Source organism: Octopus bimaculoides, chromosome 3 (genome assembly GCF_046866305.1).
Source record: "Octopus bimaculoides isolate indiv1 chromosome 3, ASM4686630v1, whole genome shotgun sequence".
NCBI classification, from domain to species: Eukaryota; Metazoa; Mollusca; class Cephalopoda; order Octopoda; family Octopodidae; genus Octopus; species Octopus bimaculoides.
This window is the reverse complement of record NC_142930.1, coordinates 157866789-157886068: the sequence shown is the minus strand read 5'-3', so window position 1 is coordinate 157886068 and position 19280 is coordinate 157866789. Positions and strand designations below refer to the sequence as shown.

General features: G+C 39.6%; 1 protein-coding gene across 1 annotated transcript in view; it reads right to left on the bottom strand.

Moving 5' to 3' along the window:
• Nucleotides 1-942: 942 nt before the first annotated feature.
• LOC106883280 (uncharacterized) overlaps nucleotides 943-19280 on the bottom strand; it is a 20466-nt gene continuing 2128 nt past the window's right edge. Inside the window, exons 2-3 of the mRNA XM_014934234.3 lie at nucleotides 12901-13039; nucleotides 943-5250 (exon numbers count right to left, since the gene is read on the bottom strand). Coding sequence (XP_014789720.2) covers nucleotides 3024-5192 — 2169 coding nt within the window. The 5' untranslated portion in view covers nucleotides 5193-5250; nucleotides 12901-13039 and the 3' untranslated portion in view covers nucleotides 943-3023. The remainder of the gene's footprint in view (nucleotides 5251-12900; nucleotides 13040-19280) is intronic.

Sequence of the window (19280 nt, the reverse complement as noted above, 5' to 3'; positions counted from 1 at the left end):
AGAGAGAGAGAGAGAGAGAGAGAGAGAGAGAGAGAGAGAGAGAGAAAGTGAGATAGGGGGATGATGAAGCTGAAAACGAGGGAAACATCAACACGTCTGATGTCAAATAAGTCAGCATTGAATCAGCGATGCCAAAATGTCTCATACTCCTACAGCGAGTCTTCAGCGGAATTTACTCCGATGCAAACATTATACACAAGGTTTGCAATCTTGGGATAATTTCTATCCTTCTTCCCCTAGTCTCATAGACTAGTTTTCCCTTAGTCTCTTCGAATGTAAGTTTTGGAAAATGGATCAAAAGTGTTTTCGTGCTGCAGAGAGGAAGTACGATTCTTCTTTAAATCCAAGGGCTGTGAATTTTTATTTTTAGTCTTAGTATTTGGAGTAAGACCTGTATGATTTTCCTGAGTCTCTCTCTTTGTTTCTCACAAGGCTTTCTCACAATGGTTTGATCGGTGCGAGGCTATAGTAGAAGACACTTACCCAAGGGGCCACGCAGTGGTACTGAACTCAGAACCATGTGGTCCGGAAGCAAGCTTCATACCACACACCCACTCCTGCGCTTGTAATTCGAATATAATTGTACAGATTAGCTAACTGAATCCTATAAAATTATTATATGTAATTATATGTAATTATTAATTACTACATTAATTGAGGTCACTAGCTTTTCTGAAGATTTTAATTTTGTTTTTTCGTTGGTCGCAAAACACGTGTCGTGCGTACATGCGTACAACTTATAGTGGGACGGGTGGGCGGGTGGGTGCTGCTGTTCTTCTTCTGACTAAATTATAAAGATTAAAAAAAGTAAGAAATATATCGAATTCCACCGAACAGTAAGGGAAAGTTAATAAATATTTTTCTAGGAGTTTTTGGAAAATTCCATTTTCACAAATACATATATTTGAAAAATTTACGCGGAAAATGAAAACACGAAAAGAATTTAGAGACTACTGACTCAAGTTCACTTCAGTTTATTTTCCTTGCGTACAGCAGAAAACAGATTACAAACTGTTGTGAGAACAATATAACACAGTAGTAGATAAAACAATGCTCATCAAATGGCAATAATAACAGACAATAAGCGCTTTTTTAAAAACATTGATTCAAAGATGATGCATTTTAAACAATTGATTTATTTAGCATAAGCATTTGACTGACGTTGAATCTTTTGCAGAATCGTTTGACTGACAGAATCGTTTGCAAGCTGGACAAAATGCCTAGCGGTATTTGTTACAGCCGTTTTCTGTGAGTTCTGCTTTGCCGTTCATCCTTTCAGGGTTGATCAATATGAAGTATTAGTCAAGAATGATAGTTTGATGGAATTATTAGAACTTTGGGATCTTTATTGCTTTCGCCACTGCTTGCAGTTTTGTTCCAATTGTTTTCAAATTTGGAATATGGATTAAATTTTGTACACTACGAAAATGAAATTAATTTTCTCTATAAATCCGTAATTAAAAAGTTATTAGCCTTTAAAGCTTGCAAAATTTGGGTATTTTAACCAATTAAAAGCGAGTATTTTACACATCACCGTGGCGAAGAACTCTGTTTCCATAGTAACCAAAGAAGCTGTGTATGCGCACAAGGAATGTCACCACCAAATTGAGTGTAATCAACAAATTGAGAGTACCCGGGCATCTTTCAAGCCTGGAAATAAACGCCGGCGTGGGATACACCGTTCTATGGTTGGCTCTTATCTTTGTGAATTTATGTGGAGAAGGAAATATGTGAAATATAATTTATTTTATAAAATCTTAGAGCGTATTGCAAACTTTCGCTCTTGAAATTTTTTAGTTAATAAAGGTCTGTTTAAAGCACTGTTTTGATTGTTATTTCTAGCAACTCCTGTTGGTTTGCTCGTATCTTTTGAATATTTAATTTGCTCGCGAATGTTTTTCACTGTTTACTTTGATCGTGTATATTTTAATGTTTTGACTGTTATTTCTAGAAACTCCTGTTGGTTTATTCGTAGCTTTTAAATATTTAATTTGCTCTCGAATGTTTTAATGTTAACATTGCTCGCGTACATTTTAATGTTTTGACTGTTATTTCTAACAACTCCTGTTGGTTTCTTCGGAGCTTTTAAATATTTAATTTGCTTGCAAATGTTTCAATGTTAACTTTGCTCGTGTATATTCTAATGTTTTGATTGTTATTTCTAGCAACTCCTGTTGGTTTGTTCGTAGCTTTTAAATATTTAATTTGCTCGCGAATGTTTTCATGTTTTTCAGTTTACTTTAGCTCGATGCCACCCCCCCCCACCCCACCGTCCCGATGATGAAAGAGGCAGCGAACGCGCTGTTTTCTGATTGGCTGAAAATTCTGAAAATTGTCAAACTTTGAACACCTGTAACATTTTTCTGGAATAAATGAATAACAAATTCGGATTCAGCGTCAAAAATTACATCTATATGATACATTAAATTTTTTTTTAAAGGTGATTGTATACAGTGACGAAAACCACAATTTCTGAACTTTGGACAAAATGCCTTGTGGCATTTCTTCCCTTCCTTTTTTTTTTACATTCTGAGCTCACCTGCAACGATACTAACCCTACTCTTAACCGGTTTATGCTTTTCTCTTGGACAGCATCGTCCAAGATGTGAGAGCAGCATTCTCACTCTCAGAGAAAATATAGCAGGCCATTTAAATGGCAAATGACAGATGTCTTTACGATAGGTGAGTATTGTGGAGTAGTGCTCCGATTTTACTGGTCTGATTCAAAGATTTGATTCCACTTCTTCCTAAAATTCATCTCACTTCACATATTGTGACTTCAGTGCATTAGAAAACTGTACGAACATAAGCATTCACTTTGTACCACAATAATGAATTTATCTTTTCATTAAACACATGTTCGAGAGGGTAAATGAGTACAGTTGAAAAAAAACACCAGGATATCTAAAGGAAATATCATTTGCTATCATATCTTACGTTAGATATCATACTTCACATCAACTTTACATATCTAATAAAAACCTTTTCGTTTGATAGAGTTTTATTTCATGCCCTTTTGGAAATTAGAAACTTTTGGAAGATTTTATTGCTCCCAAGTAAGAGATTGCAGTATGCTTGCATGAAGATTCACTTGAATTTATAGTTGTGAAAAAACTGACTTTATTTTGAAACTGTCGATATACTTTTCTTGAAAACAGATAGGAACAACCCACAAAAAATCCTTGGAACGACGTAAAAAGAACTGAAATATAGCGCAGTAATTCTATTTGAGTAAAAGTGTATAATATCGAGACTAACCAGTTAATTCCTAAAATGAAATAAAGCTTAAAGAAGACGATAAACGTATTCTTATCGCTCTTTGAAAGACAGCGCTTTGTGAATTTATTTGCTAAATAGATAGCTCGGAATGTAAAAGTGAAGAATATAGTATTCATTATTAATATTATAATTAATGGCAAGCCAAAGAAAATTAACAGAGCAAGTCTTTTGTTGAACCAACATAAGGAATCACCATAAGCGGGAGAGAATACAGAATCAGATTGGAGGTATTGAGTTACTCCTGCGCCAGCGACAATTGTTACTGGACTTAACCAAGCATAAACCATATAGAACTTAAATGAACGATTACTTCGATCAGTAATCGATAGAATTTGCTTTCTGGAAAACGTTTGCCAAGAATCAAAAGCCATTATATTCATCCAACAAAATGAAACCAGATAGGTGTAATGAGCAATTATTGCAAATGTTCGGCACAAAAAATGGCCGGGCAGTTCTTTAATTATATTTGCAAGTAAGAATACAAGATTTGCCAGAAATAGTGATGCCATTAGATTCATAGCCATTTTACCCGGAAGATTTCGTAATGTGCTAAAATAACAATAAACTGAAAATGCTATAAATAAAGTTGGGATTGAGAATACGAAACCAGTAATAGAAAGGTACTTCTCAGATTCGGTAATTTTAGATGCCATCTTCAGGTTTATTCCAGATTCATTTCCAAATGAAAAATAGTGTTTTAAGCAAATGAAAGATCCGTCTTGCTGCATATAAAACTGGGATTTATTGATCGATTTATCGAGATGCTTTAAATAAATCGAATCATTTAAATCGACATATTCATTTTCTTGGAGTTTCAGTAACGTGCAGTTTATTTTCAGAATAGTTTGCGTTTCTCTGCAGGCTTCGGTATATAGATCAAAGACTTCATTTGCTCCACATTTCTGAGGCGTTCCCACGTTTAGGCCCCTAAAATCAACTAAATGATGAAGGAAGTAGAAATTATTTTCAAAACACGACACATTATTTATCATTGCATTGTTACACAACGCACAAAATATGTTTTTGAAAACTCTATTATCTTTGTGCTTAACCGGACGGAAGGGATTATTTAGACAAAAAGAACGAACATCGCCAGACCCATATGAAGGACACGTTCTTATATAATTATGGCATCCTCGTAAACTTTTGTTTTTTATCGAATAATTCAAGGATGACATACGACAGTTCATATTTTTATGTAGTTTTTCAGTCAATTTTGAATCAGTTAGATATTTTACAGCGTGTGCGTCAGGTTGTGTTTGGTTTTCCATGTTATAAGATGTCCATTTACATTCAATCAACACCGTTGAACTAAGAATATCTTGAACATTGTGACAAATCGCACAGTAAACATTTGTAAATAACACGTATCCTCCCAGTATTTCACCGATAACTGGTGAAACAGTGATTGTATTTGTTTGAGTGCCTGGCTGTTCACAAAAGTTTTTCACTACAGTATTATTGTAATCATATGGACAAGCAATGATTCTGTATACATAACTCCTCTGCTTACCTGGGTCAGGTATACATTCAAAGATATTCTTAGGCCATGGTTTAACTGCCTCTGATTTATTTATATCATTCATCATATTATCTGCAATATTGTTTTTAATTACATCTTCACAACAGTCTGAGAATACATGACAGAGTCGGTCACAGAAGCAAAGTTTTTCTTCACGAGTATCATTATTTAAGGAACAAGACCATTTTTTATTGCACTCTGTAATGTTAATAAAGTCATCAATTTCTTCCCACAAAGATTCATTATTTTTTATTGATGCTGACGTTGTATTCCTTGGAGAATAAAATCTTTTTGGGTAGGTGATGGTCAGAGAATGATAATTTGATTTGATAAATCTTTGACGAAATAATATGAAAAAAAAAACAAGCATATTCCTTTTAACTGCAATCATTTCTATGCTGAAATCAGTCTCACTTTACTGGGAAAGAACCTTCTGGAAGAAAATTGAACTGAAAAAGAAATAAAATACAAATAAATAAATTATAAGTACAAAACCCCTTACTTTCTTCTTCAGTCTTTTTCTATAGGCTCAGTGCCCGAAACTTACATTTGAGGCGAACCCTCTTTTTACATTAAAACTACTGATTAATTAATCTCCCTCTCTCTCTCTCTATCCATTATTTCTATACGTTCGTAAATATTTCTAAAGAAAGATGAATCCAAATAAGACGACGAAGTTTTATTTTATAACAGTATAAAAATCGATGAAAAGAGAGAAAAGAAAAAAAGTTACACAATATTTCGCAAGAAGTTATTGTTCAGAGAGATGTTGTTAAGAAAAAGTACTGTCTAGTTATAAATAAGTGAATCAATTCTCCAGAAAAATAATCATTTTTCATTAACGCTATCCTTTTTCAACTCAATCAATTGTATCTTCTTGTGTTCCGTGCTGGAAACCAATTTAAAATGTGTTGTTGCAGTAATAAAATACGGAAAATATGGCATGTCACTCATTCTATTTTGAATTATGGATATAATGCAAAATCTTGATGGAAAACGAGCAGAAAGGAAACACTAACAGTAAAGAATAGGGAGAGTAAAAAAATGAGTATTATAATGGAGTGAGGAAATCAAGAAACAAAGTTCATAATAATAATAATAATAATAATAATAATAATAATAATAATAATAATAATAATAATGATAATAATGATGATAATAATAATAATATTTCCTACTGGAAGCACAAGGCCTCAAATTTGGGGAAAAGATTAAGTCGATTAGATCGAGCCCAGAGCGTAACTGTGACTTATTTAATCGAACCCCGAATGGATGAAAGGCAAAGTCGACCTCGGCGGAATTTAAACTCAGAACGTAAAAACGGACGAAATGCCTGCTAAGCATCTTGTCCGGCGTGCTAACGAAGTACCAATGCCCAGATGCAGTAAAATGCCCGGATGCAGTACCAGGCAGTGGCTCTCATGGCTTCTGATCTTAATTGATTGGAAGTGTTATCATGTACATTGTTTTGTCTTGGTATAAAAAGATGGGCTACAGCAAATATTCTGCTCAGTACCACAGATTTGCTTGTCAGTTGTTTGACTTTAACCCGTTGAGCATGTCCCTTGGTGGCTGACGATATGTGCATCTCTGATCATGAGCAGAAGTAGTCGGGGAGCATCATAGCCATGTGTTGAGAGGAATTATTTGGGGTTTGAATAATTCGCATCTGGCAACAGGGGTGTTTCGTTCAACATTCTTAAATAACCCTTATTCAAGGAACTTTTGAGCAAGATGGGCTACTCGACCTGAAGAAAATTCTAACTGGGCCCCGCCAGCGAGGTCATGCGTTGTTTATCTTGATATGAGATCACCTTGTCGTGCACATATGGTTGTGATGCATGTGCCTGGTGTACCCTTATCAGATTGGTAGTCATGGTGGGTATACTGGGCTTCGTATATTTTACCCCAGTGTCACTTTGATGGCATGCACTGCCCACTCACTCACTCACTCACTCAATAATAATAACAACAACAACAACAACAACAACAACAACAATAATAATAATAATAATGGTAATAATAATAATCTTTTATTTATTAACCACTGAAGGTTTATACAAAACATCAATGATGACATAGAACAATACAACACAAAAGGAGTGGGATTTAATCGTGTAAAAAGGTAATAATAAAAATTATAACAAATGAATTCACAAAAGACGAGGCTTCCAAGAGCTGCTCGTAGAAATCCCACAAAAACCACGATCACCCTCACCCCTAAGGCAAGTGCCCTCTCCACATCATCTACCCTCAATCTAGGGGCGCATGCTTAGAGAAGACCCGTTCACTCGGGCCATTCGCGCTACATCCACCCACCTTTTAACAAAATTGCTGGGAGGCAGCACTTCCCTCTTTACTTTCACTTTCCTTTTCAGGTGAAACTTGGAAAAGCCGATGAGAGCTTGATCAAAGAGGAAAGTGTCTGTCTTCAGCCTTTTCAACCTGATCCACCACATAACCTCTTTCGCTAAGGCCACTAGACAAAGAAACACTGCCTGCCCTTCCCGGGCAAAGGAAGGCAGCAAGGCGATTTTCAAGATGGACTCAACTGATAGCCGGATCCGTCCAACACGTGACTGTGGGTGCTCGACATAAACCCACAAGTCAGTAATGCTCGGGCACTGGATGAGAGCGTGCAGAACAATTTCGTCGCTCTGCGCGCACCTCGGGCAAGCCCGGTTCATGGTACTTCCATGCCTGTTGAGATTATCCCGAACAAGCAATGCCTCCCAGTAGCACTGCTAGGCCAAGGATTTCGGGAAGTTATCCATGGGCCCCAATCCGAAAGTCCTCTGGAAAAGACCAGCCAACTCATTCTGATCGACGCCGAGAGTATCCTCAAGGAAGCCGTTGCACTTGCCCGCCACTAACCCTTTATAGAAAGCTCGAGCGGAACTTCCATTGACCGCATTGCTCGACTGACATGACTGTGAGCGCCTGACGACATTCTAGGAGGCAGGCACCCTGCTTTGGTCTACGCTTGATCCGAGACGGCAGCTCAGACAAAGAGACGAGCTGTGGGAAATCGTGTCTAACAAACGGCAACCACACCTGCTCACTGTCTAGGAAGCACTGGAGATGTCACAGCCTCAGCACATGTCTGTGAAGAGCAGCCAGGACAAGCCCAGCCCTCTATTCAGCGAGTGTTGACAGCAAATGGATCGCGTCCCTTTCACTGAAAGTGGAAGAGCGAGCACTCCAGTTTGGTCAGACGTGAACTGGAGCAAGGCACGATACAACGGAGGCGATATGTACATTCGCCACCTCTGCCTGACCTTTCAGGAATAGCTTTCTCTTGGCCCATTTCTGGGTGAGATTGGCCATCCTGTTCGTCCCAGTTCTTCTCTACCTAGAGATATGGACCAAACCAGACCCCGAGCAATTTAACTGGCACCTCCGTCCAGCGTCCCACGACGTTTTGGGCGGCATGGACCTGCCTCTCTAGGTGTCGAGTTGCAGGCTTACTGACTTTTCTTGGTTAATTTTTGCTCCTGTTACCACCACGTATTCTTTTAGAGCATTGCCGACCAGGTGCATGTGCTTGCCGTTCGACACTATGACAGTGACGTCGTCTGCATATGCTGACACGATTCTCCCACGTCCTAGTTCGCTCGTGATGCCTCTCAATGCTTCAAATTTCCACAGTAACAGCTCAAGAGCCAGTACGTACAGAAGAGACGAGAGGAACGCATGATGTTGAATGGTTCCTACAGGTAAGTATTCACCCGAACTACCGAGCAAATGTCGCTGTACATTGTTGTGATTTAGCCATAGAAAAAGGGACCGAAACTGGTCACCGTAAGAACGGCTGCCAAGAATTGGTGGTCGATCCTATCGAAAGCTTTAGATTGATCCAAATTGATCAGGACTCCACGTATGCCAGGTTCCTTACCCACCCTGTCTATGATGTATCGCATGAGGTGAAGGTTGTCATAGATGGATATGTCTGGGATTATGCATGTTCGCGCATCACCAATCACTTTCTCGACGACAAGCATCAACTTCTTCGCCAACACTTTGACCACACTTTAAAAATCTGCATTCAGCAGCGTTGTGAGGCTAACATTTTTTATTTGATCTCCCTTATTTGGGAATTCTCCCGTTCTATTGCCAGTTGCTGTAGATATTTGTCAAAAGGCCACCAGACAAGTGTGGCATATAGAAATAAAGCTTATAGGGCAGACCATCCAAACCAGGGGATTTTCCCTCCCCACCCCGTGCAACTCATCATCGCATCCCATATTTCCGCAGTTGTTATCAATATTTCGCAACACTCCGCCTCCCTTTCCGAGAGTTGTGGCATGCCGTCGAAGTCCTGTGTTCTGGACTGCCATTCGTCCCAAACAGTTGGGCGAAGGGCTACTGAAATGCTGCTCACATTTGTTCAGGCTCGAGCACCATACGCCCATTTTGGTCCACCAAAGACCGAATTGTGGCGTTGGTTCTACGTTGTGCCTCTTCCACTCGAGCCCATCGAGCGGCTTTCGTTCCCTCTTGTCTTAGAGCACACATCTTAGCTCTGACAATGCAACCTTCGTGTTTAGCGTTGAAAAATTGGTCCTGGGCCACGCTCGCGGCCAGCACATCGGTCGCAATGACTTTGCTAAGTGACTCTTCTAAGTCACTAACTAAATTCCCTTTTATTTTATTCCTTTCTATCACTATTGCCTAACTAAACCTAACTGATTCTACTCTGATTGCCCTTTTCAGGGCAAACCACCAATTGTAGTTGACGATTACTCCTACCAACGCCCACTTAACTAATTCTGTAATCCGGTTTCTGTAAGCCTGAGATGCTGGGAGTGACGTGTTCAGTTTCGAATAACTGGTTTCTGCCTTCGAAGTCTATCTAGGTCGACTGTACAGATCCCAAATTTGTGGTCTGTGTAGTCGACCAGTTTGAAAAGTGGATAACTTGTACTATATTTATCTGCTGACCTACAGAATACCCTGTCTAGATACGACCTGGATTACCCGATGCGATTCGTTAATGTCCACATTGGCACATCCTGGAAATACAGTCGATACCTGTCAGACAGTTGAAAATATCTGTGCAGGTTTGCGTGGCTTTTACCACCCCATCTTCTATCCACAAGCTCAACATGTGCTCCAGGCGTGGCTCTAAGACGGCGACCCAGTCATCCACTAACACCTCCAGACGTTTGAAGAAATCCGGCTGTCCAGCTCCCGTTGGAGCATAATCAGCCACCAGCCTGTAAGCACCCTCCTCACAACTGTTCACATCCAGGACCACCAACTTACCTTCTGAGTCTAGGAAGATAATCTTTATCTTGAGATTCAGGCCTCTCCGGATCAACACCACCGCTCCACCTCCCATTCCTGGTTGACATGGAGGTAAATATATCGCGTATCCACCGAAAATGGGTATGAAAGCTTGTCGCTCGGAGAGTCTGGCTTCACTGATGGCCACTACATCAACACTTATTGGCCTGAGGTCGTTGAGTAGATGGCCTTGTTTTTAAGGCGACTCCAGGCCACGTGCATTTATACTGCCTACTCTGAGCAGAATCATGTTTGATCAAAGTGATTTAGTTGGCGAAGAGGGGTGGGTGGGTGAATGTTCCGTCCTCATAGGTATGTGTGGATGTTTCCAGGAGCAGTTATTTATATATTCGTCTATTCATGTCTCTCTGAAAAGCTCCACCTTCTTTAGGGTATTTTATTTTGATAGTGCTGTATGTATGCTGTGAAAATGTAGTTGTATATTTGAGATATGAGGAATTACGTACATTATTTACATTTGACGGTTATTTGTCCTCATCTTGTTTGTTGTTAACACAACGTTTCGGCTGATATACCCTCCAGCCTTCTTCAGGTGTCTTGGGGAAATTTCGAACCTGAGTTCTCATTCCTAAGGAACCAGAACCTTAGGAATGAGAACCCCGGTTCGAAATTTCCCCAGGACACCTGATGAACGTTGGAGGGTATATCAGCCAATACGTTGTGTTAACAACAAACAAGATGAGGACAAATATCCGTCAAATGTAAATAATGTAAATAAGTATGCTGTACTGGTTGTATGACCTTAATGTGTTGGTGTGTTGGTGGGTTGTTTTTTGGTGCGATAAGGTCGGTGTGTGTGATGTCTATATGGTTATATATGTGATCTATTAGTTTTTGTTGTTTGTGTCTATTGATGTGTAGTTGAAAATGTTTGACTTTTGCTGATGTTGAGATATGCGAGCTGAAAGTTGTGTGTGTGAATTGGGTTGTGCTTGTGATGATGGTGTCTGTAATAGTGGTGGTGGTGATGGTAGTAATAGGAGTGACGTTGTTGACGGTACTGGAGTGGCGGTTGTTGGGGGAGGTGTTTGAAAATTTACTTTCGATAGTGTCTCTCCCTTCTAGTCATACCAGCCAGTTTTTTCCTGTGTGTTGATGTCGGGGTTGGTTTGTTTCTTTTTCTTTTGTCTGATTTCCGAACCTTTTGCCAGTAAGGGTCTTCCTGCTCGTCCTCACCGCAGGACATGTCTGATTGCTCCGAACACGGAAGGAGAAAATCTTGAGGGACTTTTTGTGTTTTTTTTTTGTTGATAAAGTTGTTGTTGTTTTGGAGGATTCTGATGCTGTTGTTTTTGCTGCTGTCGATGATCGTGATTTCTTTGCTATGTTTGATGCTGTTGTCTCCATTGTTGTTCTTGTTGTTGCTGCTACTGCTGTCGGAGCTTCTGTTACCGTTGTTCTTGCAGCTGTATCACCTGCTTCTGCTGGTACTGTTGCTGTTATTATTGTTGCGGTGGTGGTGATGGCGTCGGAAAAAATGATGGGGGCTTACTTTTCTCTTTTGTTGTTGGCAGAAAGCTTTGAGGTGATTTGTGTTCCCGCACAGGTGACATCTTGGTTTTCTGCCCTCAACAGCCACTTGAAGCTTTGTGCAATCCGGTAGGCTTATGTAGTCTGGAATGACCTCCACGTACTCCTAATCTGCCTGTATTAATAGCTGCATCCTCTGTCCTAACCAGTTCTGCTTATGTATCTTCTCTATTCGCAGAATCGTGGTTTTCTCTTCTACGCCGTGGAGAATTGCAGCCACTAGCCAGCAGATGTTTATCTTTGGTGGGATGTTGATTATTCTAATTTTGAATACTCTTCGACCAAGGTAGATGGGGATGAGAATGAGTCCGCCAGTCGATAGAGTAGCTGTTGAGTGATATTACGCCTCCTCCTCTGAGGCGAACTTCACCTTGACAGTCCCACATTTCTTCCTCCTGGTTACATAGGTTTTGCTTTTCCAAACTGGTTTTAAGCATTTCTCTGTTTGCTGTTGTGTTGCCTGCTCCACTTCCCTACCTTTGGCCTCAATTGTTTTATATAGAACTGTACTCAAATTAATTTCTTGCTGGACAGTTCTAGGAATGTTTAGTATCACATTTCTCCAACATACATTTCGCGTGTATAAAATGTCTTAGCTTACTTCACGAGTTATTTTCGCAAAGTCGAACTCATTTCGACTGGATTTGTGTGCCTTGTTTTCCTTGTTGCTTTTTTCGTTAGTGATGTTGTTGTTGGTAGTGGTGGAGCTGCTGCTGCCACCGGCGGTGATGGCAGAGGTGGCAGTGTTCTCGCTCGTGTTGTCGCTTTTTGTCATTGATTTCCTTTGTTCATACGATGGTGAAAGTGATGGTGAAAATAAGGGAAAAATTGCTTTTGCTTTCATAGGCCTCACGTGCGCTATTGTTGTTGTTGTTGTTGCTGCTGCTGCTTCAACAATCATTGTCTTTTACGACGTGGCTGTTCTCTTTTCTGGATAACCAGCTGTTCCTTTCGGCAGACGGACAATTCTTGTTCTTCATCTTGTTTTAGCAAAAAAAAAAAAAAAGAAGAAAAAAAAGAAAAAAAGGGACGTCTAAGCCCAAACAAGCACCAAACTAACTCGTAAGGGCTACAGTTAGAGAAGAACTAACCCGCTCCCCAAGGCCCTGGTTTAGTTTAACTAAGTAACGATAACAAATGTACAATGTATAACGATGTGTAACAATATGAATAACAACAAAACTTACGGAGCGATGTGCAACACATCTCGACAGACCGACAACAACAACAACAACAACAACAACAAAAGGTTTATTATTTACCTGCTGGAGTAGGAGCGAAGAGTGTGATTAAAGTAGATATTTGGATTGGTAGATTTATGCTTCTCAGTATACCAATGTCCAACGATGTCCAACGAAGTTTAGTTTAAACAAAATCCTTCTTAGGCATCATTCTGAAGAACTGTAAAATTATTACTTGTTAAGATTAACTCTACAGATTTTCCATAGAAATTATAATCAACACACCAACACATATTGTTAAGGCGTTTCGTATCCAAAACACCTGATGTAAAGAAACAATGAAATCAAAGATGAAAAATGGATGATGGGCGTATATGATATATTTCAGGAGGAGCTTTTGATCTTTCGTCAGCAACAATCAAACTCATTAATCATACATGAACTCATTACTTAACCACTAAATCAGTGTTGACAATAATTTCTATAGAAAATCTGTAAAGATAACCTTAACAAAAGATGTAATAGCACAGCTAACACAATAAAACACAGTATTGACTTATAAAAGCGTTTAATATACTTTGTAGTCTATTATGATTGCATAACAAAATACGGTATTCTTATACGTCACTAGCAAACGCACCCGTCCTTTGGATAGTTTAAGTTGCTTTGGTGGTATTTTTTTCACCAAATAATTGAACTACCGAGAAGGTTTATGAGTAGCGCAGCAGTCTATGTTTCCGATTAACCTAGGAACAGTGAATGAAATTGAAGGATGGTTATTGTGGAGGTCGTTACACTTTAATGATCATAGAACATATAAGTTTGCAAGCGATGTAAAGTAGAGCTACTGAAGTGTTTTGGGGGTAGATTACGGATAATGACTATAAAATATAGTTGTTTTATATGAAAGCGAAATTTCTTGTCAGAAACAGCCACATAAATGGTGAAAGGAAATTGAAGGAAGACGTTCAAACTTCCCCTCTGCGACTTTTTTAATTTTTCAACAGCATAGGCAGCTATTTTTTCGGAGAGATAAGCTAGCAAAAGCCCCTTTATTCTTTCTTCCCACATAGCCTGCGCATAAACTAACAGCAAATGCTGCATTAAGTTAAACTGGCATGGAGCTTTCTGAAAGATACGTATAGCTTTCGTTAGTGGAAGCAAAACTCTTCTCTAAAGGTTGATTCTTTGGGACGAATCATAAGTGATTGCTTAAAAAAGGCTAGAACGTCAATGCTAAAACGTATTTGAAAGAATAGACAACAGCCGAAATATCATAATGGATGGGTAAATAAGCATCCTTAAAGCGATACAACGCATTGGTAGGTAAACAAAGGTATCAACAAATAGAAGAGAAGGAAGGGAACATCACCTTTCAATTATCTCAGAATAGGTAAAGGTAAAATTGCCAAAGTTTAATGTAGTTTAAATATAGGGATTAAGATTGTTTGGTATTGGATATTCATCGCGAACAGTGTTCCGTTCCTATTTAATTTAATCACCGTGGTAGGTGGACAATCGAAATAAACGATTCTGCCAGCTAACCCCTCAATCAATATAAATATTGGTTTCAAATTTTGGCACAAGCCCAGCAATTTCTGGAGAGGGGACAAATCAATTAGATCGATCCCAGTACTCAACTGGTACTTATTTTATCGACGCTGAAAGGAGGAGAGGCAAAACCGACCCCAGCGGCATTTGAACTTAGCGTAATATTAAAAGCTGAATTCAATACCAGAAAGGAGATTATAGGTGTTTCGGTCATAAATTAAACTTAGGAAACTTAGAAACTAATCACTACATTTCTTTCCCATCATTTTGAAAGTACAGAAGACATCGACAAATATACAAAATCTGCACACAGAAGAAAGGAGAACGATATAGATGGAAAACTATTTCAGGATGAGTACAGTTGAACGAGAAAAGATTCTTAAGAACAAGCAAAGGTAGTAAAATATGGGAAGACGAAAATGAAAACAAAATTAAACTTCTTCTTGATATGAGGAACAAATTAAGTACAAGGTAGAAGCTAACTACATCAGTTTCTGTCATGACTAAGAGCTAAGTCAACGTGAATCTATAAGAAATAAATAAAATGCTTACACAGGCGCGGGTGTGGCTGTGTGGTAAGTAGCTTACTTACCAACCACATCGTTCTGGGTTCAGTCCCACTGCGTGGCACCTTGGGCAAGTGTCTTCTACTATAGTCTCGGGCCGACCATAGCCTTGTGAGTGGATTTGGTAGACGGAAACTGAAAGAAGCTCGTCGTATGTATGTGTGTGTGTGTGTGTGTGTGTGTGTGTGTGTGTGTGTGTGTGTGTGTGTGTGTGTGTGTGTGTGTGTGTGTGTGTGTGTGTGTGTCTGTGTTTGTCTCCCCAACGTCGCTTGACAACCGATGCTGGTGTGTTTACGTCCCCGTAACTTAGCGGTTCGGCAAAAAGAGACCGATAGAATAAGTACTAGGCTTACAAAGAATAAGTCCTGGGCGTCGATTTGCGCTCGACTAAAGGCGGTGCTCCAGCATGGCCGCAGTCAAAATGATTGAAACAAGTAAGAGGAAGAGGAAGAGTAACAGGCTGCTGCATGCGAGTGAGATCGAAACGAAACCAAATGAACGTCTTAAACAAACGGCCATGCCTGTACCCATGGGTACAAATATAGGCCCAAAGTCTGCAGTTTGCTGGGAAGGAACTTGTCGATTAGCTTGACCCCACTACTGAGCTTATACTTATTTCATCGACCCCGAAGGGATGTAATCTCGGCAGAATTTGAAATCAGAATGCAAAGCCGGAAGAAATACCTCTTATCCGGGGCGGTAACAATTCTTCCAGCTCGCTCTCTTGATAATAATAATAATAATAATAATAATAATAATAATAATAATAATAATACCAGCAGATGACAACGTTTCCCTAGAAGAAATGGAGAAACTTTCAAAATACAAAGACCTGGAAATAGAGATAACTCGAATGTGGAATCTAAAAACAGAAATAATTCCTATCATAGTAGGTGCCTTAGGTATAATAAAAAATATTCAGACAAATACATAACAAAAACACCAGGACTTACAAATATATATAACATACAGAAAATTGCACTACTGGGCACTGCACACATCCTACGCAAAACACTTTCAATACAGTAAACATAAGAGCACCACAGCAAACCACAGCACATACCCAAGGCGCACAGAGCTGCGCTCGGTAGTGAAGTGAAAGCACGTTATAAAAATAAAACTACTGAATAATAATAATAATAATAATAATAATAATAATAATAATAATGCCTTCAAATTTTGGCAGAAGGCCAGCAATTTCGGGAGAGAAGATAAGTTGGTTACATCGACACCAATGTCCAACTGGTACTTATTTTATCGACCCCCGAAAGGATGAAAGGCAAAGTTGTCCTCGGCAGAATTTGAAATCAGAATACAAAGCCGGAAGAAATACTTCTTATCCGGGGCGGTAACAATTCTTCCAGCTCGCTGTCTTGATAATAATAATAATAATAATAATAATAATAATAATGCTTTCAAATTTTGGCACAAGGCCAGCAATTTCGGGAGAGAAGATAAGTTGGTTACATCGACATCAATGTCCAACTGGTACTTATTTTACCGACCCCGAAAGGATGAAAGGTAAAGTCGAGCTCGGCAGAATTTGAACTCAGAACGTAAAAGACGGAGAAAATGTCGCTAAGCAAATTTTCTGGTGTGCTAAATATTCTGCCAGTTCATCTTCCTGTATCTATAAATATTGGTTTCAAATTTTTGCACAAAGCCAGCAAGTTCGGAGTAGGGGAAAAAGTCACTTAGATCGTCCTCACTGCTTCACTGTTACTTATTTTATCGATCCCGAAAAGGTATGAAAGGCAAAGCCGACCCCGGCGGAATTTCAACTCAGAACGTAAAAGACGGAGAAAATGTCGCTTAGCAAATTTTCTGGTGTGCTAAATATTCTGCCAGTTCATCTTCCTGTATCTATAAATATTGGTTTCAAATTTTTGCACAAAGCCAGCAAGTTCGGAGTAGGGGAAAAAGTCACTTAGATCGTCCTCACTGCTTCACTGTTACTTATTTTATCGACCCCGAAAAGGTATGAAAGGCAAAGCCGACCCCGGCGGAATTTCAACTCAGAACGTAAAAGACGGAGAAAATGTCGCTAAGCAAATTTTCTGGTGTGCTAAATATTCTGCCAGTTCATCTTCCTGTATCTATAAATATTGGTTTCAAATTTTTGCACAAAGCCAGCAAGTTCGGAGTAGGGGAAAAAGTCACTTAGATCGTCCTCACTGCTTCACTGTTACTTATTTTATCGACCCCGAAAAGGTATGAAAGGCAAAGCCGACCCCGGCGGAATTTGAACTCAGAACGTAAAAGACGGACGAAATACCGCAAAGCATTTTGTGTGGCATGCTAACGGTTCTGCCAGGTCCGCTGCCATTTTGAACCCATAAATATTAATTACTAGAAATCAATGACTATGCGCAAGAAGCTACTGAAATACAATAATTCAAGAGGTCAACGTCAACAGCGAACATTATATTCAACATGGACAAATAATCGTTCGCTTCATTTCTGACTACCCAGTTCTATCAAAGACAGAATATACCCACAGACATGACTGTATACATAGCTATGTTCATAGTTACCTATGCCTACCATGTGGAGACGCAATGGCCCAGTGGTTAAGGCAGCGGACTCGTGATCGTAGGATCGCGGTTTCGATTCCCAGACCGGGCATTGTGAGTGTTTATTGAGCGAAAACACTTAAAGCTCCACGAGGCTCCGGCAGGGGGTGGTGGCAAACCCTGCTGTACTCTTTCACCACAACTTTCTCTTCCTATTTCTGTTGTACCTGTATTTCAAAGGGCCAGCCTTGTCACACTCTGTGTCACGTTGAATCTCCCCCAGAACTACGTTAAGGGTACAGGTGTCTGTGGAGCGCTCAGCCATTTGCACGTTAATTTCACGAGCAGGCTGTTCCGTTGATCGGATCAACTGCAACCCTCGTCGTCGTAACCGACGGAGTGCCAACCATGCCTACCATGCACACACATAAAAACTAAAACCTAGTGCATGTATAATTAGTAACAGAACAGTAATGATAATTTAGGTGGGAGACTTAATCTTTTGTTCGGTTGAGTTCCATTACATAAACCTTAGGTGTCTTTTGGGGAATTTAGGTATCCAAAGGCCGGGTGAAGGTGTTAAACTGAACAACGTATCAATTATACTGAATAAATAGTGCCATCTTCACATTCTGAGTTTTTCAAATTCTGCCGATGCCGACCTTGCTTTTCATCTTTTCGGAGTTGAAACGATAAAATGGATACCAGTTGAACACCGGGGTCGATATAATCGATTTAAGTACTTCTGGGAAAGAGTAGAAGGCTACACCCCTCTGCCAAGCTCTGTGAAGCCAGGGTGACAGAATAGGCTTATCAAACCAGTATGATCTCAAGTTCCAAATCACGACCACAGGCAATTCAATTCAATTTAGACATAGGTCCTAGGTAGGAACGTCATACACTTCGGCAATAAAGTGCTCTTCTTGTGATGTGGGATAAGATACCTCTGGGTAACAATTTTTTATTGCTAAAATCCTTTCACACCAGACGAAAGGCATGGCACACGAAGTGATAATTTCCACATACTGAAACCATTCTGCAACTTAATTTTTCTTTTAAATGGTTTTTAACAGTAAAAGTTGAATTCGTGAACGATAAAAATTATATTTATTTTTGTTGAAATATGGTCAGAAAAGCTGTACATGTTTACACATTGATATTAAAATAGAAAAGTCAGAAAACAGTATGGAAGCGAGGAGAAACGATATATTGAAAAGAAAAAAAAAAAAAAATCTAAAAGCCAGGTTAACGAAAACCTGTATATTCCAGCACCCCACCCAAAAGAAGGAGAGAAAAAGGTCCAGTGGAATTTTTATTTGATAAATTTCTGTTTGATAAATTCTATCTTTGCAAATATAGGCACAGGCGTGGCTGTGTGGTACGAGGCATGCATCCCAACTACACGGTTTCGAGTTCAGTTCCACTGCGTCTCAGCTTCGGCAGCTTTCGCACCTTGGGCAAGTGTCTTCTAGTATAGCCTCAGGCCGATCAACCTTTTGTGAGTGGATTGCGCTACCGGAAACTGAAAGAAACCCTCTCTATATACATACATACATATATATATGCGCGCGCGCGTGTGTGAGAAAGAGAGAGAGAGGGAGAGAGAGAGAGAGAGGGAGAGAGAGAGAGAGAGAGAGAGAGAGAGAGAGAGAGAGAGAGAGTGTGTATTTGTGTATGTGTTTGACCCCCGTTACTGCTCGGCAACCAGTGTTAGTGTGTTTATATCCCCCCTAACTTAGCAGTTCCGCAAAAGTGACAGATTGAATAACTACCATGCTTTAAGAATGTACTGAGGTAGATTCATTCGACTACAAATTACCTCAGAAGATGC